At 53.4% G+C, this 27,208-nt stretch overlaps 1 protein-coding gene across 4 annotated transcripts; it reads right to left on the bottom strand.

Moving 5' to 3' along the window:
- Window positions 1-361: 361 nt before the first annotated feature.
- KCTD15 (potassium channel tetramerization domain containing 15) lies at window positions 362-16,419 on the bottom strand. 4 transcript variants are annotated; one of them, XM_036231578.1, is made up of 7 exons: window positions 16,264-16,418; window positions 14,541-14,636; window positions 13,040-13,132; window positions 12,230-12,405; window positions 7,133-7,277; window positions 4,486-4,791; window positions 362-3,343 (listed from the first exon to the last, which is right to left on the bottom strand). In XM_036231578.1, the coding sequence occupies exons 3-7, from the start codon at window positions 13,103-13,105 to the stop codon at window positions 3,185-3,187; spliced, it is 852 nt and encodes a 283-aa protein (XP_036087471.1). In that variant the 5' UTR covers window positions 13,106-13,132; window positions 14,541-14,636; window positions 16,264-16,418; the 3' UTR covers window positions 362-3,184. The 4 variants fall into 4 exon arrangements, with proteins under 4 accessions (XP_036087471.1, XP_016021574.1, XP_016021573.1 ...); XM_016166088.2 differs by having other exon boundaries at window positions 14,541-14,639; window positions 16,264-16,413; XM_016166087.2 differs by lacking the exon at window positions 362-3,343 and having other exon boundaries at window positions 3,352-4,791; window positions 16,264-16,419.
- Between the last annotated feature and the right edge of the window lie 10,789 nt (window positions 16,420-27,208).

Here is a 27,208-nt window from a genome sequence, read left to right as displayed (position 1 = left end):
ACACACACACGTAAAATCAATACAGTGGAAAAGACCCACTGCACCCCAAACACAGGAATCCAGGGTTGGGGGTTCGGAAGAGGCAAGGAAGTCCAGAAGCCATGCCTGCACCACCCTTACTCTCAGGTCTGCCAGCAGGGTGCATGCGAGGCACCTGGGGACCATGCAGGTGCTTAGGGCCCAGCTCTCCACGGCACCTCCTCAGAATGGAAAGGTTAAGTACTGGGAACTTGGGTTACTCAATGTCTTATTCAGTAGTCAAGTCCCAAGTATGACGAACGGCTGCTCAACAATCATCCAAGCCAGAGTACCTTCTTGTGGCTGCCTCAGTGGATTAGAAACAAAGCACTAAATCTGTGTGTGTAATTTATAAAATATCCTTTATTTACCTAAGGAACACAGTCAAGTGATAGCTTTAAAAAAAACACACACACACACTTTTAAAAAGATATTCTTAGTGTTGTGACCTGGCTTTGGAGCCCCATGTGAGTAGGACAGTGGCAGAAGCCGCCTTCTGTGGCTTTGCCAAATTCTCCTGCACTGGCAGGAGTTTGGTGGGAAAAAGGCAGGTGTTGGAACAGCTCTCCTTCCAGTTGCTTATAATAAAAAATAATTAGTTTTGAGGTTTACAAAGAGCAGAAGTGACATTTATAACAAGTAAGTAACATTTATATTGCTGGTATTCCATCAAAAGATAATTTGTAATATATTCATTCCAGGAAGTATGTAAATGTTTTAAAGAAATTGATAATTTGTACTTATCGTTTATGGGGACTATGTATATTAGAATTTTACCATTACTATGAGAGCGTGGCATTTCTTTACAAATCCAGAAATTCCCCAGTTTATGTAAAATCGTACTTCCTGATTTTACTACTTAGTAAAGAAGAAATAAATTAAGAGTAACATTCAATAAGGTACTTTTTTTTTTTTCAAGCACAATGGTTTACTCAAACTAGTTTGTTTTAAAATGTTAGGGAATCTCCACCAATCAGTAATCCTGCTAGCTCTCATACCAGAAAAATCCACGAACACACGCGGCACTGAGCTGTTTTCACAAGATTTCCTTTCTAATAAATACAACACTTTCTCCTCCTCTCAGATGTGAACCTCAGATGCCAAAATGCAGATGCGCCAACTGGAGGCGCGTTGCTAAGCAAAGGAGAAGGCTAGCAAGTCTGTCCAGCAAATTAGATTGTACAGTGGGATGGCGTCTGCTTTGCAACCTCAGACAGGAAGTGGCTGTGCTCTCATCCTCCAGGCAGGTTGAGGCTGGTGGCCCTTACCGGGCATGTAAAAGGGTCCTCATGGGTTAAAACATAAGGGCTTTGAGGAAAAATATGAAAAGTCTCATTAAAATTGGAGGCCTACATGAATACCTTCAAGAGATGGCACAGGTCTTGTGCTGTGCTTGGGTGATCTGCCCTTTTCATGCCGGGGGCTGCATGTCCCCTGGCTGACCTGAGCTGTGGACTGTCACCTTCTCCTACAGCTCTGTGGGGCTCTAAAGAGGACATCAACCTCAACCAAAACCCAGAGAGAGGGAAAACCTCAAACACTTAAAACTGGGTTCAAAAGCCCAACACCTTGTCTGCCTTCCCCTGGTTCACATCTGGTTAGGGGCTGTGAGTAAGAGTTCAGAATCTGTGCTGTCCCTGAGGGGACAGGGACAATAGCAAGGAAACACCCGAATACAATAAATAACCACCGGCTTGGGACCCTGCCCCTCCCCCAGCTAGTGCTGGGGGTTCTTCCTCTATCTGAACTGAAGGAACAGAGGGAGGACTCCCACCCCCAAACCCCCCGCACAACGTCCAATGCAGGAACCCGCTGCTGCTTCTGCACGGGACAGAGCCTCAGTCTTTTGCTTTATAGCATCGTTTATGGCATAAACCAAGAACATAATGTGTTTACACAAACACAACAATTGTACATCAGCATCTTTACAATATTAAAGGAGTCATATACAAGTCTACAGGCATTGTATGCAGGGCAGTACCAGTCAGGCACCCTAGCCACAAAGCATTTGTCTGCAGGTTATCCACCTGGGGAAGAGCCAACTTGGGCAAGCATGACACGGCTGGGGTGTCCATCTTTGGGCCTATCTTCAGGGAAGCAGCCGGCCTATGAGGACCCCTTGGGACCAATCCTTATTAGAATCTCTTCCAAATGGCAGGCCAGTATAACAAGTTTAATTAAAATTCAGTGTGCATATTAGTAAGGGAAAATCAGAGCTGGGGACGGCTTCCTGAGGTGGGGACCCAGAGGATGTTGCTGACAGATGGGCCCTTCACCGTGGCGCCCATTCCTGAGGTAAGGATGCCATGTGGCCTTGTGGCTGGTCTGGATGGGGAAAGAGTCCTCTGGGAGCCCAGCTGTGAGGGCATACAAACAGGACTGGAAGCCCCTGGGCATTAGTAGGTCAAGTGACCCACCTAGTGTGGCCTGCGCCCCAGGTGGCAGCAAAAGTCAAGATTTCAGATGCTTCCACAGCCATCTGTTCCTCATGCCCGACCTACCCTCCTCCCAGCAGCCCTGCCCCCGGGGAGCCCTGCTTCAGCTCCTACAGCACTACCCTCCCTATATCAGTCCCTAGAGCAGGGGCCACAAGTATGCGAGCCCCATTCTGTGGGCACCGGGTGCCCAGTGGCTCTTCCAACATTCCCGCATGCCACACGTCTGAGAACGGAGCACCAGATAAAGAAGTGTTGGTCCTTGTCCTCCTCTCTGGCTTGTGTAGTTACAGTTACTTCTGTCTTAAATACTGTAGAAAAATAAGCCATTTCTGACGCAAGGAGACCCACTGGAGTCTGCCACATGTGGAGAAAGATGAAGCGCTTCTCTGCAGTGGGCTGGGGAGGCCTGTGCTGACCCCACCGCGGCAGGTCCTGGAGCCTTGCAGGATGCTGTGTTGGGCTGGGGAGCCAAGGGGGCTGGGGAACTGGCGGCAGAGTTCCCACTGAGGCACCTTTGGGTCACAGCAACAGTCCTTCAGCAGACATGCCTCTAGCACCCCACATTCTGTTGCCATGACACCTGGGGCTCCCTGGGGTCGCTTTGGATCCTCTAGCCCCACCCTCGGTCCTACCACTAAGCAGGTATAAGTGGGACTCCCCAGCACTGTTTCCAGATCCCTGGGATGTCCCCAGGGCGAAGAGGACTCAGGTGAGCACTGAGGCAATGCCTAGTCCAGGGGTTCCTGCTTTATCCGGACAGCGGTGGGGGTAGGCTGCGGTCGCCTCTCCTCCCGGCAAAGCACATACTCGCTGAACTGGGAGGAGTCCACACCACCCCCGCAGGATGCGGCCATGCTGAAACCCCTCTGGAACAGCCTCTCCAGGACCTGCCGGGGAAGAAAGAGGGGTCAGGAGTGCCCAGTTACAAGTCTGCCTGGCGCGGCCTGGTGGAAGGTAGCCAGCCAGTGCAAGCTACCTCCTCCGGTTAAGATCTCAACTCTCATTACAGAGGTCCCAGTTGGGCAAACACAGGAGGGACAGAAGTGGCCTGGCCCAAGGGCCCGTTGAGTGACTAAGCCTCAGTGGGCTACCCCACCCTGATGCCTCAGGGATCCACAACCTTGATTCGGGGACACAGAAAGAGCCTTTGGGTCCCTCATCTCTTCTCCAGGGTGTAACGTACCCTGCTCTCTCCCGAAGTGTGGTCCCAGGGCCCCTCCTCAATCATAAAGAGACCCTGCTCCCAGCCTCTGGGCAGTCACCACCTGCTTCCCTGAGCTGCTGAGTCCCAGATGGTTTGAAGCCTGGGGGCTCATCAGCTCAAGGGACCTGGGGTGAAGAGGAAGAGTCCTCTCTGTGTTTGAGTCTGCTGTTGGTGTCTGGTCACTGTCTGACACCTATGTCCCTCAACTAGCCAGTCGCCTGTGGAATGTATGCATGGGTAGGGGGTGGGAAAGATTTCCCCCACAAAATCCACTCTTTCTGCCCCAAGCTTGAAATAGGAGCCTGCTCTCGGGTCTGAAAGAGCTGGTGGAAAATAGGCCCCATTCCATCATGGGCTTCCCAGCTCTCACGCCATCTACGGAAAGCCTATCCAGAAACAATCTGGGCAACTGTTTGGGACAGTGGCCCAGGTCAGCAGGGTGAGGAAGGGGTTCCAGGCCACCTCCACTCTCAGCCTCTGACCTGCGGCTCCTGTTGCCTGGGTTTAATCTGAATCCAAACTCTGACTCTGGGTGTCAAATGAAGCACGCTTTGTTGAAAGTACTCTGGACAATTTTTATAGAACATCCTTTTGGAAAAAAAAAAAAAAAAAAAAGCACAGATCAATTTTTTTAAGTCCATCCCCCAGGCGCCATCATTTAATTATGAGCAGGATATAAATTATGCATCGACACATTGTTGCCTTTTCTGTGAGATGGCACAGAGGGCTTTGCCATTTCAGGGACTGCGCCTCCCTCCATCTCTGCTGTGCCGGAGGGCTTTGGGGAGGCAGGGGTGAGGTGGGTGGGGCCGGCGCAGCCCTCACCTGCACCGAGTTGAGCCGGCAGTAGCCATTGAGCGGGAAGCGAATGACGTGCGTGGGGTCCTGGTTCCAGCCGGCATTGACGGAGTTGCACATGACATCCCCGGTCTCAGGGAAGACCTCCTCGATGAGGGCCTTCTCACCGCTGAGCGCGATCCGCTCACCCAGGTCCGGCGTGACCCGCACCACCAGGCAGTCACAGGCGCGGCTGCGGCGCCGCTGCTCCTGCTCCTGCTGCCAGCGCTCCAGCTCGCGCACCATGGGCTGCAGCTGGTAGTACCGCGCCTCCTCGTACAGCAGGCTGAAGTCCTGCGGACATGTGCAGACAGAGTGGGGGGCCGTGGGGGGCTGCCCTTTTCAACTCCAGGGGGGCCTCCTCTCTCTAGTCCACAGAACTGTGACACCCGCCACCTTGCACGGTGTGGACTGGAACAGTTGTACCCACTGTACAGATGGGGAAAACGAGGCTCAAGCGATTGCGTGTGGAAGCACAAGGGCAGTGCTGGGGTGCACCGGTGCCAGACCCCCTGTGCCCTTCCACCTGGCCCCAAGTACTCAGGGAGGCATCAGAGGCGTCATCCCTCTGGAGCAGAGAGAAGCTTCTGGAAAGACCAGAAGGCTAGACCAGAGGAGCCTGCGGCTGTGTCTATGCCTGCGGACCTGCTGCCTTCTCAGAATCCCAGAGAGGAGTCTCACCTGCCCCAGAGAAACACACAGCCCAGCAGGGGGGCAAAACACACACACCTGTCTAGGCTGGACTTTCCGCATCTTCATCTACCAGCCCTGAGGCCTCTGATCATCAGTAGCTGACCTTCTCTGAGCCTCAGTTTCCTCTTCTATAAAATGGATGCAGACACCCAACTCAGAGAAGAGATGAGGATTTTAAAGGACAACAAGATCTTCTAAGTGCCTGGCCGGTCCCTGCCCCACAGGCTGTACAGGGAGGGTTCTGGGGTGATGAGCTCATCTCTAGCCAGGCAGGCAGGCTTCTCCCAGGCTAGATGGGCTCATACCAACTGTCTCTCAAACACATGCTCACCATACCTGCCCCAGCCCTGCGTAGCCAAGGACCCCGTGACTCATGCCACCCACTGGGGCTCAGCTCGAGGTTGGCTGGCTGGTAAGGAAGCCCAACCCCAAAGCAGGGTCCACCCGCCTGCCTGCTGGCCTCAGCCTGTGGAACTGCCTGAGGGAGGCCTCTTGCCTGTCAGAGACTCATCCTGCCCCTTCACAGGGGTTCCTCGGGCTCCACCTGGGGCCTCTGCTCCTTAAGTGCTATCTGCATACCGAACAACCCCTACATCTTTCAATATCGGCACCCAACGCCCCACCAGCAATTCCACATACGAGTGAATGCCACACTACCCCCCAGCCTGTTCCACCCTTGGGCCTGAACACATCCTCAGACAGAAGCCCCGAAGGCCAGGAGACACCATGAGGAGCCCCCGACTCCCATCAATCCATGTCCGTGGTCTTTTGTATCCTTTGTCTAAATATAAGGGTAACCTGCCACCTTGACCCATCTTCACTGCCACTGCCCTGGTCCGAAGCCTTCAAAAAATCCCCCTTGGCCTCTTGTGCCCACCCCCATACCCACCCTTCCCACATCTTTCTCCACACAAAAGCTGGGATGATCAATTTGCAGATCTGACTGTCATTCCCTTACTCATGACCCATCCACTGCTTTCAGGGTGAAATGCCAAATGCTGACCGAGCCACCAAGGTCCTGACGCCAACCAGCAGCCTCCCTTCCTGCCTTGCCCCTCCCAGTTCATACAGCCTCAAGCTGACACCTTCTCTGAAGTTCTGGAAGGTACCAATCCTTGCCACCTGGCCTCTTCACCTAGGCCGCCACCCCTGTCCACACCCCCTCCTTCCTTCACCACCCAGGGAAATACCCTTTCCTTCCCCGCCCACCACGCTCCCCATGGTTGCTCCCACAATGTTCTCTCCTTCTCGGAAGCATCTGCCTCCATGGAATGCAAGTGGTTTTTGTTCTACATCTGTCTTCCCACCAGACCATAAGTGCTATGGAGACAGGACCCACATCTGCTTGTTTCACTGTATTTTCAGCCTGAGTTCAGTTGTGGGCATCCAGTAACTCGGCTGCATGGGGGACAAAAGAGCCCCAGGGCCACTGGTCCTTTGGCTGCTGGAAGGAAGGAAGGGAGGGACATTTCTTGGTGCGAGCCCGGCAGTCCAGGCCTGAGCTCCCTTCCTCCAGGGTCCCTGGTACCACAGAGGGCAGGACTCTCGGAACCTGGACAGGTCTGCCCCAAGAACTGGGGGTCACTTTTTGTTTACAGGGTGTTTGGTTTGGATCTGGACTTTCCTCTGCAAACTGCCAACAAGGAACAGGGCTAAGAGTCTCTAACTCCTGTAACTCCAGCACACGACAGTCCTTCAACATGACCAACATGAAACCAGGGTAAGTGCCGCCGCTGCTGCTTAATTGTTGTTACACCCTGATAAATAGGCTAAAAATGTGAGAAAACAAAATTAGTTTAGAAAAACTGATTTAGCCCTTGGCTTCACTGCTTAACTTTTTGTGGTTGCCATGACGACCGTGGGTCCATTTATTAAGTCACAGTGTCCCCTGTGTAACGCCACTGCACAGGCAGTGCAAGGGAGCCACTGGCTGGGGACTTACCTTGAAGTCATCCGGGAGCAGCAGTTTTGACGTCCGCAGGAAGCTCAGGACATAGCGGAAAATCTCTCCATCCCGGTCGATGAAATAATGTTGCTTCAAACTGTCCAGGACGATGGGCTCAGTGCCGTTGAAGAGACGACTTATTCTGGGAGAGATGGAGGGCAGGATGTCTGAAGGAAGGGCCAAGCCCACCTGCCTTGCCCCACTGCTTAGGGCCCTCCCTGCCAGAGGGGCCAGGAGCCTTACGACGGTGACTCCGGGACTGTGCCAGGCCGGGCAGATGCCTGCACACACCAGAGGAAACCAGGCAGGACACCGGCATGGCAGGCAGCACATGCCACACACACTATCTACACTCATGAGCCACAGCCAGAGAGAGACACACCCACCCCCTCAAACATTACAGGCCTGCAAAACTATAGCAAGACACAGAAACAGGCTCCTTGCCCCCTCCCCCAACCCTTGCCAGACAGACTCACCCAGAAAACCACCACTGACCATCAGACACCCTGGCCGGCCTCAGCCACACACCCAGTGAACACATGTAAACCAGAGAAGCCAGTGTTGGGTCCCACACATCCACCTTACCCAACCCACAGGGATGAGCATCTGACGTGACACACCTGGGCAACAGGTGGAGTCACATGGTCCACTCCCTTGCAACACACACATCACAGGCAGACCCAGACACATCCAGGCAAAGGACACACCAGCCAACACAAGGCAACCAGAGACACAGCTATGTACATGTGACAAACTCACAGATAAGCCACAGACACTGGCTGGGGGAGCCTTAGGGGAGATCTGAGACAGGCAGAAGTTTTCGCATACGTGCATGCGTGCCACAGTGCGCACACACCACACAGCACACACATGTACACACACACGAGTGTGAACACAGAAGCAGTGCAGGCGCATGCACCACAATGCACGAGGATGTGCATATCTGGGAGAGGTCTGGGAGGGGAGATGTGTCCCGGCACCCTGTCCTTTGAAGGGCAGTGGTTCTGACGGAAATACAGGCCTTGCAGGAAGCCCTCGGGGAGCTCCTGAGGCCAGTCCCCACTGCAGGGACAGGGAGCCGGGCCTCAGAGTCAGGGCTTCAGTCTGCCCGGTGCACAGGGCAGCAGGCTCTGGTTTGGCTCACGTCCCCTGCAGACTCCAGGCCCACCCAGCTGTGGACAATGGGGAGCCACAAAGAGGGGTGAGGACAGGTAGAAACAAGAGGGAGGTTGGCAAGGTCTTCCCGGTGACAGCATCTCTAGACATCCTTCGGGAGGCAGGGCCACACACTTGACCACAGCTCAACCCCACCAAGGCGGTAGCTTGTTGGCAGAGATCCAACCTGAGACTCAGGACTTCCAGCCCAGCCGACACGAGCCCCCTCACTCTCTGCCTGTACCTTCGTGCACCTTCCAGGGATTTGTCCCTGTCCCCCGGCAGCCCAGTCCTCTGTCTACTCCAGGTCACTGCCACTGAGGCCCTGCCCCACCCTGCCATTGTGCACGTGAGCTGTGCTGCTGAGGGGTTAGAGCCCAAAGCCTCTCTCAGGGCCTGTCATTCACACCGTTCTCCACTCTGGTGGCCTGGCACACTCGGGCATCAGCCATGAGGGTCTGCCCACATGCAGAGTAGCCATGAAGTCACTTGTTCTCACTCTGGGGACATGGCCCGTCCCATCCCAGTGGGGCTGTATAAAAGGGCAAGGATGCCTCATGGATGGGCATAAGCAGGCCAAAGCCTATGGTGAGGTGTGGAGAGGCCCGAGGCTGTGGAACCAATACTGCAGTCACCAGATAATTCATCTCAGGGCTTCACAGACTGTCGAGCCTACCAACCCCCCCACCTCTACCCCAGGCCTGGTGACAATGATACTGGGGGACACAGCTCTCTTAGAAAGTCTTGTGGGCTCCATGGCCTAGTATAGCTGTCAAAACCCAAGACCTGGCCTCAGCAGAGCTTGGACATTCAAATGTCAAATTGAGGGCTGCCCAGCATTCCTGGAGACAGATGAGACTGAGCAAGGCTGCCAGGTGCCACAGGCAGTCACCAGCAGAGAGCCCAGGACCCCAACATGGCACCTGCAGAAGAAAGTAAAATCTACATCCACAGGTGAACCAGCAAGTCCGAAGCCTCAGCCTCACTGTGGAACTTCCTCCACCCTTCCTGGCTGAGCTCAAACACTGTGTGCAGCACGCAATGCTGTAGGTTAGGCTGCCTTGCAAATCCCTTTGATGTCAGGGCTGGCTGAGGCTCCAGCCCATCCTGTCCGTCTACAGTATTCCTGATCCACCCACATTCCAGGGCTGGCTGGGTTCTAGGTTGCCTTATTCGTCCAAGGCTAGAAGGTTCTCAATCTGCCTTGTTTCAGATTCTGGTTCTAGATCTTCTATGGTTCAGTTTATATCTTCACAGGACCACGGCCTTTCATGCCCTTGGAAGTCCGAGGCTGCCAAGGATGTGAGCAGGGTGAGGGAAGCTTAGGTCAGTCACTGCAGAGGAGCCCCAGCGAGGCTTCAGGGTCCGGGGTACCAAGTACAGAAGTTCATGGACTAGTCTGCTCAGTTCTGACCCCAGCTGACAGGGCTCTATTTTCTTCTCTTTTCTTTTTAACCTTTGGCTCCAATTTCCTCAGTGTTTCAGTGGAAAGTTTTATTAGTTTTGAGGCTCTTGGCCATCTCAATTTGTTGCTTCCCATGGCCAGGATGGACACGAGAGGCTACGATGGCGGCAGCTAAACTACATCCAGTGGGCGGGAATGAGTGAGGAGTCAGCCCCAGGGAGGCCCCTCACGCCTCAGGCGGCCATCTCTGGGCAGTGACTGACAGCTGTCCTTGGGCTGACCAGCAGTGGCACCTGTTCCTTGTGTAGGAGTCTCCACATCAGCCAAGAACATGAAGCCCAGGCACCGTTCTGTGGGCACAGAAACCCGAGGGCCTGGAGCACGAGGCTCTGGTGTTACCGCACTGCCCAGAATGGGACTTTGCTGATCTACGTCCAGAAACACCCTAAGGGACTTCAGCACTTTAATTCTCCAGCTTCAGGTGACTCACAAAATGACATGGGGTAAGGGACAGCTCTTGGTTTCCAAAATTGGTAAAAAAAAAAAAAAAGTTTTTTTTTTTTAAATTTTAATGATTCACTCAAAGAAAGATGAGAAAGATCTGAGGGGCACTTGCCAGTATAGCTGTCCAACCTACTTTTCAAGCCTGGTCCAACCCACTGTTCCCTGTCTGTCCTACAGATCACACCAGTCCCTGGCCTCTTAGGCCAAAGCTTCAGGCCAGTGGAGCAGGTCTCCTGCAAGCCAGAAGCCATCCAGGCAGAAGAGCAATTCATCTTGAGCCCCAGCCTCAGGAAGAATGCAGACCGCCACCTGCTCTGGGCACATTGCTGGCTGCGGGGCCACAGGGCCTCAGCGCTCCAGCAGGATGGGTATGGTTGAGCTGCACTGTGGGTCTGCGGGGAGGACCACCTTCTGCCCTCACTGCTCCCAGGTAGCAGCCTGGAGACAAGACGAGGAGGCCACCCCTGCTGGCCAGGGCTGCGATTGCTCCAGAAAAGCAAGTATCTGATTTCAGGAAACTCTCTTCACAGAGGCTGTGGGCAAGGGTTTTATGAATTTCACTCACAAACGTTGTCAACTGATTAAGGGGTGATCTATCTCAAACAATTCGGGAATGCCACAGAGGAAAAAACTGAAATTAAATAAGCCGAATCCATCTCCCATCCAAGACAGGACTCTGCAAACTAGCACACAGGCTGACACTGCTGACGTGGCCTCATGGATGCCGCGCTCCTCACCCCCACCCCGACCCACCACCACCACGAAAGGCTCAAGTTCACAAGTGCCCCAGGCCAAGCCTCTGTTGGGCCAAGGGAATGAAGCCTAAACCGCCATCTGTCCCCCAGACTCCCCAGACTCTGAACTGGACACTGCGTCCACCTCAACGTCCCCTCCTTGAGGGAGCAGCCAGGCTCCATGACGGGCTCCAGCCAAGCCGCCCACCGGCTCTGCGAAGCAGCCGCCTCCCTGCACGAGGTGTCCTCTGCACTCTGAGCGACGCACTGGCAACGAGGCAGTCTGACAAGAAAGCATCCCCGAGATGATCCCTCGGTGTCTGGAGGATTAATTAACTCCTCTTGCTATTTTAAATGTATAAAACGGGGGCGACGCCTGGCAGCTTTGGCCCTCCCGCTGCTCAGCCATCAGCAGTGGCCACCTCACTGTGCCAGGAGCAAGCCGTTGCTCACTCAGCAAGCAGCACGCCACATCGCCTCCCGGAGAGGCTCACGGAGAGCCAGCCCAGCTCTGGTCAATCCTACTGCTGTGCCAGCAGGAAACGCCAAGAGGCAAGAGCAGAGGAGTCGGCAGTGCCCAAGGCCTCCTGCAGACGGGCCCACAGGCACGAGTGCCAGGGAGCTCAGTACAGTGGCAAGCGCCAGGTTGGGTGGGTCCTGGTCAGCTACACTTGATGTGCAGATGGGGATACGAGGCTCATGCTTCTCCACAGGTCCAGATAGCCCCACACATCCGGGAATTCCAGCAGTCACTGCAACCCTCCCCCACTTCAAGGGAGCCTGCTGCTAGCCCTCAGGGTCCGGCAGTGGCCACCCCAACAAGCAAAGATGGCAAACTGCAGCTTCCCCTCCTCCCACCCTTTATGCGCTTTCCCAAGGGTGAGAATCATAAGTAGGATTAAATATTTCTATCCCACACAACCCTCAGAAGTACACAGCATGGCTCACAAATGACCCTCTGCAAAGGCCGCCAGGGTCCTACTCAAGAGGAACTTGAAGGTACGTGAGATTCCCCAATCAGCTCCTGGTCTGCATAAGTGGCTTCTGCCAGTGGGTCAGAAGCTCCACCTAGCACTACCGATGCTGCCAGCTCATGGTCACAAGTCTCTATGCAAAGCAGCCTTCAAAATCCAGACTTGGCCTCCCAAACCCTAGTTCTCTGAATCTCTGTGCATGAGCAGGCCCTGGAGAGCCCTGCCTGTTGGCTGGCAGAGGAGAAAGGCCCCACCGGTGGCAGCCTGCAGATGCTGCCAGTCACCACTGCAAGCCTGGTGTGACAAGAGGCTCGGCTCTTACCTGGAGTCGGGGTACTTGGTGAGCGTGGCCAGGCTGCTGGTGTACATGTGGCCACCCACATCGATGTGCACAGGCGCGTTGGACTTGGTAAGCTGGGCTGGCAGTGGGATCCCCTGGGCAGCCAGGGGAGACACGGGTGACCGGGTGAGAGACAACCGGGACATGCTTCCTCCCTCCTGCAGATGGAAATAAGGCAGAAACGAGAGTTTCTCCACCACAGAGCTGTGCACTCCCTTTATTGCCACTGTGATCACAGATCTAATCAGATCACTTGAGCCTGTGCCTGATCACATATTCAGCTGACAAATTATGGCCACCACTGTAATTAAGTGTATTTGCATCATTTTCTTCAAAGTACCAGAGGGAAAAAGAAAGATGCTTATTAGCAATAAGAAATCAAGAAAAAAAATTTTCAAGGTGTCAGCCTCCAGGGGCATAAAACAAACTGCAAAATTCTAATTAAAGGTCGCGGGCTTATGTGTTAGATGTGAAATATCCCCTGACAAACGAATCACCAATTTGTGAATTGGGATTCAGGGGTTTTTGCAAGTTTGTCTCAGTAACGAGACACCTCTAAATTAGTGACTTCCTCAGCACCTAAGGCGTTGAGTTTTATACATGTAGTAAATTTCACATCAAATTAAGAGCATTTTTGTTTTAAAAAAAATACATAATCGTACAGCCAGTCAACAGCCATCTCTCAAACGCCGCAGCTGCCAGGAAGGGCAGTCAGGGCAGCCGGTGAGCAGGCGCTAAGAGGGCAAAGTAGTAGCCACTGGCCACTGACCAGCCCACCCTGCTGGCTCTCACCGCGGTGCCGGCGCTGCCTTGGGCGTGAAGCGAGGACCCGCTCGGCCACTCCTTGCGGTGAGGCATCTAGGCTTCCATCGCTGCCCGGAGTATCTGTGGGAAAGTACCGACAAACCAGAGAGGGTTTACTCCTCAGTAGTCATGGGCGCTGTGTATGCCGTGGAGTCAAAAGTACTTATAATAGTCCTTTCAGCACATGCTCTCCAGGACTCCATGCCATACCACACAGCATTCTCCAGATTCTACCCACTTCTCTGCTGTCCCCATACCCCAAAGCATGCCTCTGGGACATAGCAAATTACTTACACACACACACACACACTCGTGCTTTCTGGGCAGCTCCATGTCTGCTAATTCAGCTAATGACAATACTGAAACATATGCTCACCATAATTGCCCCAAAATGTTTCAGAACAAATCTGATTTTCCTGGTATTTTGGTTTAGAGCCATGTTACCAAGCGTGTCTCCTCTTGCATTAGCAGAGAACCCTGTAAACCGCTGCTCGGGGATAATCCCCTACCCTCCATGGGCTATGGAGTCCAGGACCTCTCAGACCCCCAGAATAGTCTTGTGTGAGACTAATGTATCTCAGCCCCCCTCGGGACACACCCTCGAGGCATAAGAGAGCTGGCCAGAAGGAAACTGACAACCACTCAGCAAATGGTCCCTATCTCCTGCTCCTCCCCAAAGACTTAGTGCCTTTCCTCTGCTCCACAGTACACCCAAAAAAGACTGTCCCTCAGTATCTAGAAGCCACCTCAGGGTACTGTATAGGCCCTATGCAGGAGGGTGAGGAAGAGCGGATTTACACTGGCTTCCACAAGCTTAACTTGGACTTGTCTCTCATAGGTGTAAAACCTTGAGGAAGCAAGCTTTCTTAAAAGGTTGACTTTGTGCCTTGAAATTCAACATCCAATTACGAAACATGGACCAAGTTCCAATAGGCATCAAATCCTGCACATTTAAGTAAGGTTACCCCGCTAGGATCTGTTCTGACCTCAGTGTCTTAGCAAGTTCCCTGACAAGAAACTGGGTGGAGGTGAGGAGTTGCTATTAGCAGACAGAGATGTTTCATTTATACCCTCACTGGGGGCTGCTCAGGGTTTGCTGCTTTTGGCATTCCTGAGTTCCAGTTAGCTTAGAAAAAAAAAAAAAAAAGCAGGTCATTTATCTCAAGGAAGTTCTGAGAAACCAAAACAGATCTCAGGAATGGATTATCCTGCCCTGGGAGGCTCTGCTGGGTGAGAAGTCAGAAGGAAAGCCACGTTGAGGATAAACTGTGCTGGAAAAAATTCTGATGGAAATTCTATCAAAGCAGACTGCACAATTTTTTCCCTACTACCAGGACTCCACTCAAAAGTGACATTTAACCCGTCATAAAAGCTGCTCAATCCCATACTCACTCAGCCTCTTTTCCATTGCAAGCATAACCTTCCGTTCTCATCCAGCCTCTTTTCCATTGCAAGCATAACCTATGTTCATGGCAAACCGGAAACTCACCATTGGAAGCCCCAGGCTTTACGCCTTGACCCGAACCTCCAGTGATCCCTCCGACCAAAGCATCTGTGCTGGACAACGACCCTTTCCTGGAGACCACTGCTGAGGTCAGAAGCATAAAGTGGGTGCAGTAAGAGACACAAGTTCATTCCGCCAGCACCAGCACCAAACCCATAATCCAGACACAGCCCCAGAGCCCTCCCGAGGTTTGGCCAAACAGCCTGTTGCGGGCACCTAGTCGGTAGTGCGCGCGAGGGCCTGCGGGTTTCCAAATCGGGTGGGTATTAACCCGCTTCTCAGAGCTGCGGCGGGAGCCCCGGGACCCGCGCCCGCCCGACGCCGAGCCCCGCCCGCCGGAGCAGAGGAAAGCGAGCAGAATGCCACGCTCATTTACACACAAAATGATTTTGTGTCCCATTGTGCTCGCAGTTGTTCAGCTCTCTGGGGGTGATTAAACTGGCTGAGCTGCAGCAGCTTGAGACGATTTCACTAAATCGCTTCTTCGAGAAGTTGCTTCTTTGGTAAGCTGTTATTTTAACCATAAAAGGTAAACAGAAGGCGCCTCGCGAGCTCCCTTCAGCTCTGCGCCCTGGGCGCTAGCCCGCGGCGAGATTGCCAGGGGCCTGCATGATTGTCCAGGGGGTGAGCCGGGAGGGAGGCGGGTAGGCCACCTGGTGCGCGCCAGCCCCGCCGCGGGATCCGCCCGCCGATGTGAACTTCGGGGCGCCGGGAGCCGGCTGGGCCGAGGCCGGCTGCGCCGCAGGGCGAGAGTGGCCACCGAACCCGCAGCCGCCCAGCAGGGTGGGGAGGAGTGTGCAGCGGAGGCGGGGCGGAGGACAAAGTTAAATCAAGAGGCAGACACTTAGACACCACAGATGGGAAGCTCGCCTAATTAAGGACGTAAAAGCGCTTTTGTTCTCAAAGTTTATTGTTGGCGGGATTTAAAAAAAATTAATTGAAACTAATGCTGTTATTCAATGCAGTTAAATTCCTTCATGCACATTTGAGATTCGGAGTGAAAACTTGAAGCTTATCTTTCTGTAGACGGAGGTTAGGGGGCGCGGGAAGACGAAAAGGCGCTTCGGCTACCGGGGAAGGGGGGATGTTTAGGAGTGAATGCCCGCTGCGTGCGTCCAGGCAGGGAGCACCGGCGGGCAGCAGGGATCCGGAGGCGGCGATCGTGTCTCCGCGCGGCCCTCCCCGAAGCCCCAAACTGCGCGCCCGGGACGACCACCAGTGCGCCGGCCCCTCCCGCCTGGTTTCGGACTCTCGAGGTGGGCGTCAGAGGACGCACATCTGTCCCGTTAGAGACTTTTTCTCTCTGATTTGAGCGCCAAGCCGGGCCCTGTCTGCTCCGAAGCTGCAGCTGCGTGAGCCCGATTCTGACCCCGGAAACTCGCCCGCCCGACAGGGCGCTCAGCCCTGCACTGAGGCCCGGAGTGCTGGGACCTGCACCCACCGCCTCCCCCTCACCAAGCCCCGCGCGGCAGGAAGCGCGGAACCCCCCCGCGTGGGGAGGGTCTACCGGAGCCAGGGCCAGCCCACGTGGGCAATCCCCCCTCCCGGGCCAGGCCTTTGTGCTGGGTGCCCCCGCCGCCCAGCACCGGGACAAAGCAGCCGCCCTCGCCCAGGTCCGAACCCTGGCCGGGCGACTTTCTCGGTATCGCAGCCACTTTAGGGACAGGGGTGCACGGCGCTGAGCGGTGACCGCCTGCGCGGGGCTTACCTGGGAGCCGGAGCGGGGGATCCAGCTCGGGCACAACCCCCGCCCCCCGCAGCCGCCGGTCTCGGGCGCCGGGCGCAGCCTCGCCGCCTGTGCTCGCTGCGCGGGTCGCTCCGGTCTCGTCCTGGAGTTACTTTCTCTCTCGCCCCCAACCCTCCCCCCCACCCACCCCTCCCGCCCCGGCCCCCGCTTCGCGCGGCCCCTCGCGGCGCGGCGCGCCGGGGCCTCCCCTCCCCGCCCTCCCCTCGCCTCCTCCCCTCCTCGCGGCCGCCGCCGCCGCCTCCTCCTCTTTGCGCTGCTCTCCGGCTGCCCTCCCGCGGTTGCCACCTCCTCTCCTCCTTCCTGTCTCTCCAGCGGCCTTTCCCGATTGCTGGCGAGAAAACCAGCCCCCAACCCCAACCCGTGGCCCGCGTCCCGTGTGGGCCAAGCCCGGACGCAAAGGGCAGCGATTCGGTTCCAAATTACCCAGCGCGGCGAGCGCGAGCGGGAGCGCGCGGCGACTCCTGGCTCGGGGCTCGGCTGCGCCGCGGGGCAGAGGATTAGAGTCGCAATTAGCTCCGCGCGCCCGCGCCCGCCGCGCTCGGCGACAGAAATGCGCTGTTTCCCCTCCTTTCACCGGGCGATTCCCACCCGCCTCTCCCACGCCTTTCCGCCGGGGCCTCCGCCAGGACCCTCCCGGGAGCGGTGCGCCCGGGCCCCTGCGCCCTCCGCCGCCCAGCTCCCCGCCCCCCGCCGGCCAGCCACGCGGCGCCCGGGCCTCCTCCGGGCTCAGGAGGGGGCGGGGGAGAAGCTGATTTTAATCATTGTCATTTCATCTGATGTAATATTTCCCCGGGCGCTTTCAGCTGGGCATAAATTTTCGGCTCCCAAATAAGTAACACAGGGCACGTTTCTCACATTTCTTGACTCCTCGGTTACAAAGAGGAGAGCAGCCGCCGCCGCGGCGCCCGGGGCCAGGGGCGGGACTTGGGAAGAAACTGGGCTGCGAGTCCTCGGGAGCTGGAGCAGAGCCGGGGGCCAAGGCTGCCCCTCCCCCTCCCAGGCCTTCCTCTCCGGGTCTCTGCCCCTACTGCCCCTCTCCGGGCAGCAGCGCCGCCCGTGACGTCTGCGGACACGCGGTCGGCCACCGCAGGGGAGGGGCGCGCGAGGGGCGCCCGGCCGGCCGCCCGAGGCGAGGCGCGCCATTTCCTAACCACGCGCCTCGCGTTCGAGAGTCTGAGGCCAAGACTGCCCACGGCGACGAGGCCTGCGCCCGAGTTGTCCCTCTCAGGTCCCTGTGTCAGCTGCCCCTTGCTCCTCTTCTACCTCCCCCTCCACTTCTTCTTCCTCCGCTTTCCCTGGCACCCCGCCCGCCCCCTACACCCCGGGACCATTTCCCCGCTCCTAGGAAACAGAGCACAGAGCCGCCAGTGCGCCGGGCTTGCACTGCGCCCCCGTCCGGCCCCGGGGACTCCCAGGGCCAGAGTCCGGCTCCGGCTAGAGGCAGGGTGCGCTCCAACCTGGAGCGGCGCCGTGGCTCCCACCCCAGACTCCAGCCGGACCTGGGCGCCCTCTAGCGGAGTCATTCACGGGGGGCACGCTGGGGGCCGCCCTGAGGTAGGGGGCCGGAGGGCGCTGGTGGCTGGACGGCAAAGTGGGCGCCTGCTTCCCTTAACCAGAGGACCTCGCGCGTGGAAAGGGCGTCCGGACCGCGCTCTGTAACTTCACACGGGAATAAGCAGAAACTTTCCTCCTAGGGGAAGGTTTTATTTATTTATTTATTTTAGAGCTTGAACTACAGGAGAAGGGGGAAATTTTCTCATTAAAGTTACATCCCTGCAGTTAGTTCAATTACTTGATATATGCAGAAGATGTTGTAAATTTATAGATTTAAATAGCTTACAAAGATGCCGCAGGCCCCATCAGTTAATTTCCTTAATTTATGGATTTTTAGCTGCTCCTGGAACAGAAAGGGGCCGTGGAAGTAGGTCAGGGATCTGTGCAGCGGCTCCAGCTGGCCCACGGGCTTCCCACTCTGCTCCCCACGCCCTGGTGCCACAGGGCTTCTGGCTCCCAGCTCCTGCCTGACAGCACCGCTCTCTGCCATCCACGCCCCTGCTAGGCCAGGCAAGCCAGGCCAGGCCCTGGAGGTCTGCTCCTCTGCATGGCTGACAGCTTCAGTCTCCCGGGGCAGCGCAAGGCCGAGGAGCAGCAGAGCCCCCATTTACACACACCTCACTCGGCATTGAAGAAATGGACCTAAATAAGTGAAGCAAGTATCCAAATACTTTCACCTCCTGAATCCTCCCGTAAATGGTGGCTGGGATCACAAATGGAGGAAGGCATTGTGGGTATCCTATACTCACAGACGGAGCCTTACCCCTTCCCAGGCCTTTGAGTGCTTGCAGGGTGCCAGGGAGGCATATGGCAAAATTCAGCGAGCTCCTGTCTGTGGAGCACAGACCCACTGAAAACCTGCTTGTGGTGGCCCTTGTGGTCCTGAGCACCCCTCACTTATCTATTCCTAGGTGCCTGCTAGAGCTTCTTTGTTTTGTGTTCAGGATGGATGAATACATACATATAAATTAATACTTAAAAGATTGGTATAAACTAAACTGTTTTAGGGAGCCACATGGCAATGTGATTAGTATTGGTATTCATGATTTAACATTTCTTTTCCCACTAGATGAAGTTTCTAAGATTTGCAAGGTACATGTCAAGGACGGGTGTATAAATGGATTTTTATTTATTCACAACTCCAAGACTAATTGCTTCTCTTTGCCTCAAGGCCACGAGATTGGTTTTAATATGACACTTCAAAAGTATTCATGGAACTACAGAGATACTAAGTGTCATTGTTTAAGAGACAAATCTCACCGTGGTACTGGTGACCCTGAAAATAGGATGTTCCACTTTATTTTAAATTCTTACATTTTTTTAAGAGTTTCACTTTATACCAACTATATTAAAAATGCACAATTTAATAAAAACAAGAACTGACCATTTTGAAGGACCTTTATTTCCTTAATATTGCTGGTAACTTTGAACTTTGTTTTCATATTCCTGAATCCTTTTATTAAAGAGCTGAATTTTAAACATGTCATTAAGAAGAGTAAGTTTGGGTCATAATTTATTCTCAAGTAAGTTTGAGTCATAATTTAAAAGTTAATGGTTAAATGCCAACTGTCCTTTACACCAAGATTTGGACATGGACTGTGATAGGTATTTAATGATCTGTGGTAGATAATGCAGGAGCGAAACTTTTTTTTATTTAAAGATGTAAAATTAGGACTAAACAAATTGAAACATCTTGTGAGATACATCTTGTTTCATTACGGTAGTCCAAGAGATGAACTTGGATGTGAGTCTAATCAGAATATAACTTGCTTTATTAATAGATTTGACTAGCACTTAAGCCATTATAGTTTATATTTTTTTTTAAAAAAAGAGGTCAAACCTGGCTTCGAGGGGCCTCTGCATGTGCTCACGTGAAGCAAGATGCAGGTCAGGCCCTGCATCCAGGTGTTGCAAAAAAGCCCTCAGTCTCCAGATGTTTCCATGGGGCTTCCAGTGTGACTTTGTTGTTGTTGCTGCTTGCAAGCTATGTTTAAAAAATGAGAACCCTAATAAGGAAAGTAAAATGAGCCCAAAATGAGATCCCAGAGTCTGCTGAACTCAACCTCAGGAAGGCTGTGACCAGACAGCAGATGAACGGGCCGAGACACAGTTAGTGCCCGCTGATGATGGGTTTGAGGAGCTGGGCTGTCAAGGCAGGGCTGTCTCTTCCTCTACCCCCAGGCCCCTTGGGGTGAAAGCCAGACCTTCCTTAGTCTGTGCCTACATCAAGACTCAGAGATGGCCCCTGACCAGGCTAGGATGGAGCCAGCCTGGCTTAGAGAACACAGTCTGACATCCACTTGGTTTCTGCCTTGACCCCTGCAATCTCCTCAATCTTTCTTCCTCATTAGGACCCCAGAGAACCTGGCAAGTAAAGGAAGTTACGAAATGTGGGACTGTTAGTGCTGCCCCCATCACATCCTCCGACCAGGCCTCTTGTCTGTCAGCCAGCCGACCCACTCCCTGGAGAGCAGAGATCCAAACCTGCCTAAGGGTTGGAGGTGGGGGCAGATTGCTCCTGCCCGTCTTTGAAGAAAATGAAACAAGACCAGCCAGCTCTCCCTGGGCCTCTGCCTGGTCACAGCACTATTCTCAGTGGGCACTTATAGTTTCTGGTGGGAAATACAGCAGGGCTGTCTTCAGGTGCTACAGATCCCACCCCACCTCCAGTCCTGCTTTCTGCTTGCAGGAGGGTATGCTGCTCAGAACCAAACCCACCTGCCCTCTGTAGGCAACAGCATCTCAGTGACAGCAGTGAGACGAGAAGATATGACCAGGAATCCCAGTGTATGGTGGATTTTGGGTGGCCTCTGGGAAACCAGGAACACACTCCCCTCCCCCACCCCCGCCCACACACACACAAATTGCTCAATACTCTGTATTTGAGCCTTTTTCCCAAGAGAAGTTTCAGCATTTTTACCAGATTTTCAAAGGGTCTGTGTGAGTTTGGGTGTAAGAAAACCTATCTCAGGATGGCTTCGTGAAGAGGAAAGTTGATTCTCTCAAATAATGCCAAGTGGGAGGCGAGATGGCTCTGAAGTTGATTCGGTGGCTCTGCAGAGTATTCAGGGACCCAGGCTCTCTCCACTTTCCTCTGTCGCCCTCCCCACATTGGCCTGTCCCCAGCTGGCTCCTCTCTGATCTCAAGATGAACAGCGCTCAAAGCCTCACACCTCCCTAGACAAGCATGGAGAACAAAGAGGTGACCCCAGTGGCCACCCCCCCCCCTTCCCCGCACAAGCCCTCTTTGTCACATCCCATTGGCCGACTTGTAGACTTATCCCTGGAAAAGAGATTAGCCTGGACCAATCAGGTTTAGCCCCTGGCCTGCATGGGGCTGGAGTTGCCGTCATGGCTGTGAGCCCTGGGGAAGAAGGTGGACCCTGGGTACAGTCAGGCTCTGCCAGGGGGAAGGAGGAGGCAATGGATTTTGTGTTAGGGGCTAGGGTTCCCCCAAAGGTGAAGAGCTGTTGACCTGAGCTGGAAGGAAGGTAGAAGCTAAGCAGTGAAGAGAGACCCCAAGCCCCAAAGGGCACCTCCAAGACAGCAGTGCTCTGGTCCTTCTAGGGTCCCCACACACACAGGACCCTAATGTGGAGGTGGCCTGGCAGAGCATGGCTACCTCCAGGCTATGGAGCCGGCCCTCCGCCCCCCTCACCTGTGAGTTCCTCAGGGCGCTTTCTTCTCTCAAGCTGTGATAGTGAAGTCCCAAGGGCATCCCAGCAGCCCCTTGGGCCTGGGGGGCGAAGCGGTTCCGTCAGCAGTGCCTGGGGCGGTGGAGCGATACGCAGGCCTGGCTCCTGACAGGAGGAAGAAGCAGAGAAGCCGCCCCCAGGACTGCTCTTTCTGTGCAACACATGGAAAAGAGCTCCAGAAAGATGAAGCTGGGGTCAGCGAGGCTCTCTCTAGGGTCCTCCAGGTTTCTCAATCAATATAGGCCTTATCTGAACCCCTGAGAGGAGAGCCTTAAATACCAAGTCCTGCCCCTAAATGACTTTGTGTGGCTGCCACTCTGGCTCTAAGCGACCATCAAAGTGGCCCTGCAGTCATAGGACGAGTGGCCTAGCAGTTACATTTGCACATGACCAAGGGAAGAAAAGAGTTGAAACAGTAAGGAAAGCAGCTTTTTATCAGTCAGAGACCCTACCCAGGGCTCCTTCTCGGGGCCAAAGCTTAGTAGGCTGACCCTCTTCCTTGTCAAGGCAATTCTTTCTCCTCGAGCCTATCATGTTAGGGAGACAATCTGTGGCCAGCATGAACTCGGAAGTCTGAATCCAACTGGGTGACCTTGGGCTTAGTCTCTCAGAGTCTCAGTATCCTCCCTGTAATGTGAGAACGTTAACAGTACTAAGCTGATGGGGTTGCTGGGAGAATTCACTGTGACAGGAAATGCAAATAACTTGGCCCAGCCCAGTGTAAGTGCTCTTGAAATGTGGATGGTTAGCTTCCTCTTTCAACTGACCTTCCAAGAGCCTATGGTAAAGGCTGTGGTTACACGTTCACCCCTATTCCAGGCCTCATTGGCCCAATACTCACCCACAAGAGGCACGCAGGATCTGGGGGAGTGAGAGGAAGTCCCCTTGAGTGGCCCCTTGACTCCAAGATTTGGCGCTTAAAACCTCGTGATTGTATAATTAAGATAAACATGTACGTATACATTAAAGGGGGGAATGTAAAAGTTGCCCAACATTTCAAGATAAAATACAAGACTTCAGAGAAATTGCATGCTTGCTTGGGGTCACGCCTCTGGGGTGGGGCTGGGAAGTGTCCTCAGGCTCCTCTGTCCTTGGGCACTTGGGGGTGGAAGGAGTCATAAGTTGGGGCCTGGGGGCAAAGAGGTGCTCCGAAGGGAAGCTAGGGTCGCTGGTAAATTCTTTTCATTTTTTTGAACTGTGAAACTCTTTACTGTCTTTTTACAAGTATTTTTAAATTTTAATAAAGAATACATGATCACTGTAAAACACACACACACATGCACACATACGCACACACGTGCGCAAAGTAAAAGATACAAAGGAGAAACAAAAATCCTATCTTCCCCTTGCCAGACAGGGGGTGTCTGTTTCTTCTTATTTATGTACACACAAGTGCACAGACACATACAGACACACAATTGCACAGACTCACACAGATATGCACATTTACTACACACTCAAAGACACACGCGAACACAACCTCAAACAATTGCACAGACGCACAGACACAACTACAGATACGTGTATAGTTGCAAAGATGCGTGCGCATAGACAAACGGATGCACACACACAAGAGGCAGACACAAAGGGATGTGCAGCACACACACAATGTTGCGCAGACACAGATACATAGTCGCACAGAGCCACAGACACAAAGATAAGTGCACACACACCTGAGCACAGACATGCAAATGTGTACATGTGCACGTAGGTTTTCAACCCTGGCATAAAGTATTCATACCAACCTGCAGCCTGTCTTACCCCTACCATGTTATTTCAAGATATAGACACTAATTAACAGACACCTGTATACCCACCACCCAGAATATACCAAATATTAACACTTTGAATATTTGCTTCAGATCCCTCTTTAAAAATCAAATGAAATGATATAGGCCGGTTTAAACCTCTCTCTTCTTTCCCCCTGTAATTGCTACCTTAAAGTTGCATCATTCCTGAGCACGTATTTATAATTTTTGTAACAATCGGATGCATTTATAAACAATAACACTTGTGTATGTTTTAAACTTTTTCATAAATGGTATTCGATGTGTGTATTCTCTTACAATTTTGTTTTTGCTACTTGCTTTTCTCACATCACTGGGCGTGGTGCGTGCTCTCCTTTCACTTTGATCCACACCGGGCCTCTGCCTCCTGCCTGGCCCCCCTTCTCAGCCAGCTCCTCTGTGTATTATACGCCAAGGGCCCCACAGGGCCTCTCTTGGTGGAAGTGGGTCTTTGATGCATTTGCTGAAAACAGTGATGTCAGACGGAAGAAAAGACTCCTCCCTCCACCTCCCATCTCCAACCTCTCACCTCCCACCCCACTGCTTTTGGAAGAGGGCATTGCCTGGCAGGTGTTCGGCGAGTGGCCCCCACTCTTCCCCTCCTCCCTCCCTCTTCCTCCCTTCTTCCTGCTCTGTCTCATTTCCCCTTCCTCCTCCCCTCCTCCTTGCTCTCCTCTCTACCCCCTTGCCCCCTTCTCTCTTTCTCCCTCTCCCCTCTCCCTTCTCCTTTCCCTCCCTTCCTCCCTCCTCCCCTCTCCCACCTCCCCTCTCTCTCCTCCCCTCTCCCTCCTCCCCTCTCCCTCCTCCCCTCTCCCTCCTCCCCTCTACCTCCTCCCCTCTCTCCTCCGCCTCCTTTCCCTCCTTCCATCCCCCTCCACCTCTAGGCAATGCAAGCCTCTGGCTGAAAATCTGGAAGGTCACCCAAGGAAGTACAAAAAGAAAAGGCATCTTGATATATTTCAAAATATTATCTCTCTATGATTTTTTACAGTTCTATTTTTACATTTAGATTTCTTATCTTTTTTAGTATTAACTTTTGCTTATGATTTGAAGTCGGGACCTTAAAAAGAACTTGTTTTTTTAAAGATAGCTAGCCAGTCTTCCAAATAAATCAACTAGTAAAAATTTTAAGTTAAGATTTTGATTGGAAGTAGAATTGAGGTCTTCTTATTTTTGCTTTATTACAGACGGAATATGGGTATACATGTAAGTTGTAAACATAAAACATCTATCCTTTTAGTAATTACAATTAATTACAAATTACCCCCCACCCCCACCCCAACACACACACCCTGGCAATCTCGTTATCTTCCTCCTAGGAAACCTCAGTTTAGTATGTGATAGGTTAAATTATTAATTCCAGTTTTTCCCTGCCCTGTCATAGTTTTAGACATCTATAGCCTTGCCATGGTTTCACGCTTGGCAGAATGTACCGCTCTACTCCCTGACTCTGGGCTTCACCAAAGGAAAGTCAGTGGATGTGGCGCAAGCAGAGGCTTGAAGCCTGCTCCGTGGCTGCCTTTGCCTCACACTCCTGACATTCCAGGAGGAAGACAATGCCCCAGGCGGCTGCTGGCCCTCAGGCTGAGCCCCAGAGCCAGACACATGGGGCGGGGCTGCACCAGCCACCACTGACTACTGAGGAATGTGATGCCCTATGTTTGTGCCACTGAAAGTTTGTATTTCATTGTCACACAGCAAAAGCTGACTGATACAAACTGTATTCGTGTGTGTGTGTGTGTGTGTGTGTGCGCGCGCATTCCTACCCAAATTAGATTGGGATTATATGATATATTTTATTCTATGGCGTTATAATTATATAACATGTATTATATAGATATTGCATGAAATTATGTGCGTATTTATTTATTACATACCTTGGCTCTCTCCTAACATTTGAAGGGCTCAGAACAAGAGGAAAAATGAAGATCCACATATCATATGTCTAATATTTAAAAGGTGTAAGTTAGGCTAACAACTGTTAAATAAAATACATTTTATCCTCCAGCCTTGGCAGGCACACCTTTACGATAGACTGGAAGGCCAGCTTCAGTTGGAATTCTCAGGTTCTTTGGAGTGAGGAGTGTGCTGGAATGTGTCCCACTGTGTGTGTGTGTGTGTGTGGAGGGGGGAGGGGGTTACTGTATTCACAGACCAGCCTGCACTGTCAGGCTCTATCCACACTCCCCACAGAGGGCCACCCCTTGGTTACTCCTCAGACCTCAGGGTGCACACTCTGGCGGATGCTGTCCATCCTCAGGACAGTGGGCCTGAGGAAGAGGCCCACACGGGCTCTGGTCATAGCGTAGGGCTGTCTGGGCAGGCAATTTCAGAGCCCCAGGTGCATCAGGGTGTGTAGGCTTGTGTGTCCTCTTACCCTATTCATCATTCTGGCTTCCTCTTCCATAGTTAATCTCTCCCTCTCTGTGGATCCTTTCCATCAGCCTTTACACACAGTTATGTCCCACTAAAATCACAAGCAAAACTCCACTCTGGATATCCCCTTCCGGCCACTTCCCCACCTCCATCCACCCACTGGCATATTAGAAAGAGTGGTCAACGCTTCTCATCTCCTACTCGCCTCCCAGTTCCTCCCTAACCAAGTCCAGTCACTTAAGGGCCTTTAGTCCCTTAAGGTGCCCAAACTCCTCTTCCTCAGGTCAGCAAGGACCCACATCACCTCATTCAAATGTATTTCTCAGTCCTCATGATGCCGGGCCCCTTGGCAGCATTTGGCTCAGCAGGCCGGTCTTCTCCTCAGCGTGTCGGAGGTTGGTGCTGTCAAGAGCGCCCAGCTCTCTTCCGCTGTTGGCTCCATCCCAGCCTCCCCCGAAGTTAGGCAAGGCCATCCATGCAACTTGCTTTGCCAGCAGAATGTGAGACAGAAACCAGAGAAGCCAGTGTGCCATGCCCACTCCCGCTTCTGAGCCCAGGCCATCGTAGAACCTGGTTTCTCGAGTGACTGTGATGAGCGGAGTCCCTGCCGACCCACGCTGGATCTGTACAGTGAGGGAGATGTTCACTTTTGCCTTTTTAGGACTTTGAGACTTTAGGAATATTCATTTCGGCAGCATAACCTTGCCTGTACTGACTGCTGCACTTCACATCTCCGGAGCAGGACTCGTACCTCTTTCTTTCCCCGCCTACTCAGCCTGCTGCTTTCCAGCATTGTCGGGAGGCTTTTCCTCCTCTATCTGGCCATCCCCAGGCTTCCTCCTGTTCCCTTCTCATATTCTCTCCCCACAAAATCTCACGCAGCTCTGCAGTGTGATGACTCACACCTCCTCCCGCCTGCAGATCCCACCGCCCACTTGATGCCTCCCCTGGGATGTCACAGAAGTTCCTCAGACTCAACGTTTCCTGACTCAGACTCACGATCTTGTCCCCTCCAAACCTGGCCGCCTCCCAGTGTCCCCAACTCACCCTGCTATTCAGTCGTGCAAGCTGGAACCTGGGAGTCATGCAGGGACCTCCTCCTTCTTGACCCTCTTCTCCATTTCCCATCTCTGGTTCCTCATCAAGGTCTGTCCATCTACTCCTTGGACCCACTCATGCTTCTCTACCACCACTGCCACTCTGGTTCAGCCATTATCACCTCTCATCTGGATGGCTGCAGCAGCTCACTGCTGTCAGTCTTGCCTATCAAATCTATTTTCCCCATGGCAGCCAGAGGGATCTTTTAGAAAGATTATGTAACTTGCTTAACGACTTTCCAAGGCTTCCCTTGCTCCACGATAAGATAACACCATGCTATATCGTGTGTGGACTGATCCACCTCTCCCCCTCCCCCAGCCCCGCTTCCACGCCCCCCTCAGTCTCCGTTGCAGGTTGGGCTCCCTGGGAAGCAGACTCTGAGGTGGAAGTTATCAC

The sequence above is a fragment of the Rousettus aegyptiacus genome, unplaced genomic scaffold (assembly GCF_014176215.1).
Source record: "Rousettus aegyptiacus isolate mRouAeg1 unplaced genomic scaffold, mRouAeg1.p scaffold_m13_p_14, whole genome shotgun sequence".
NCBI lineage: Eukaryota > Metazoa > Chordata > Mammalia > Chiroptera > Pteropodidae > Rousettus > Rousettus aegyptiacus.
The sequence above is the reverse complement of the archived record's forward strand: the minus strand, read 5'-3'. Positions and strand labels throughout refer to the sequence as shown.

Excerpts from the sequence above, each read along its gene's own strand:
- KCTD15 (XM_016166087.2), bottom strand. The coding sequence starts at position 13,105 with ATGCCTCACCGCAAGGAGTGGCCGAGCGGGTCCTCGCTTCACGCCCAA. Across the intron at positions 12,406-13,039 it reads AAGGCAGCGCCGGCACCGCG|GAGGGAGGAAGCATGTCCCG; the intron begins GTGAGAGCCAGC and ends TTCCATCTGCAG. Across the intron at positions 4,792-7,132 it reads TGCTCCCGGATGACTTCAAG|GACTTCAGCCTGCTGTACGA; the intron begins GTAAGTCCCCAG and ends ACATGTCCGCAG.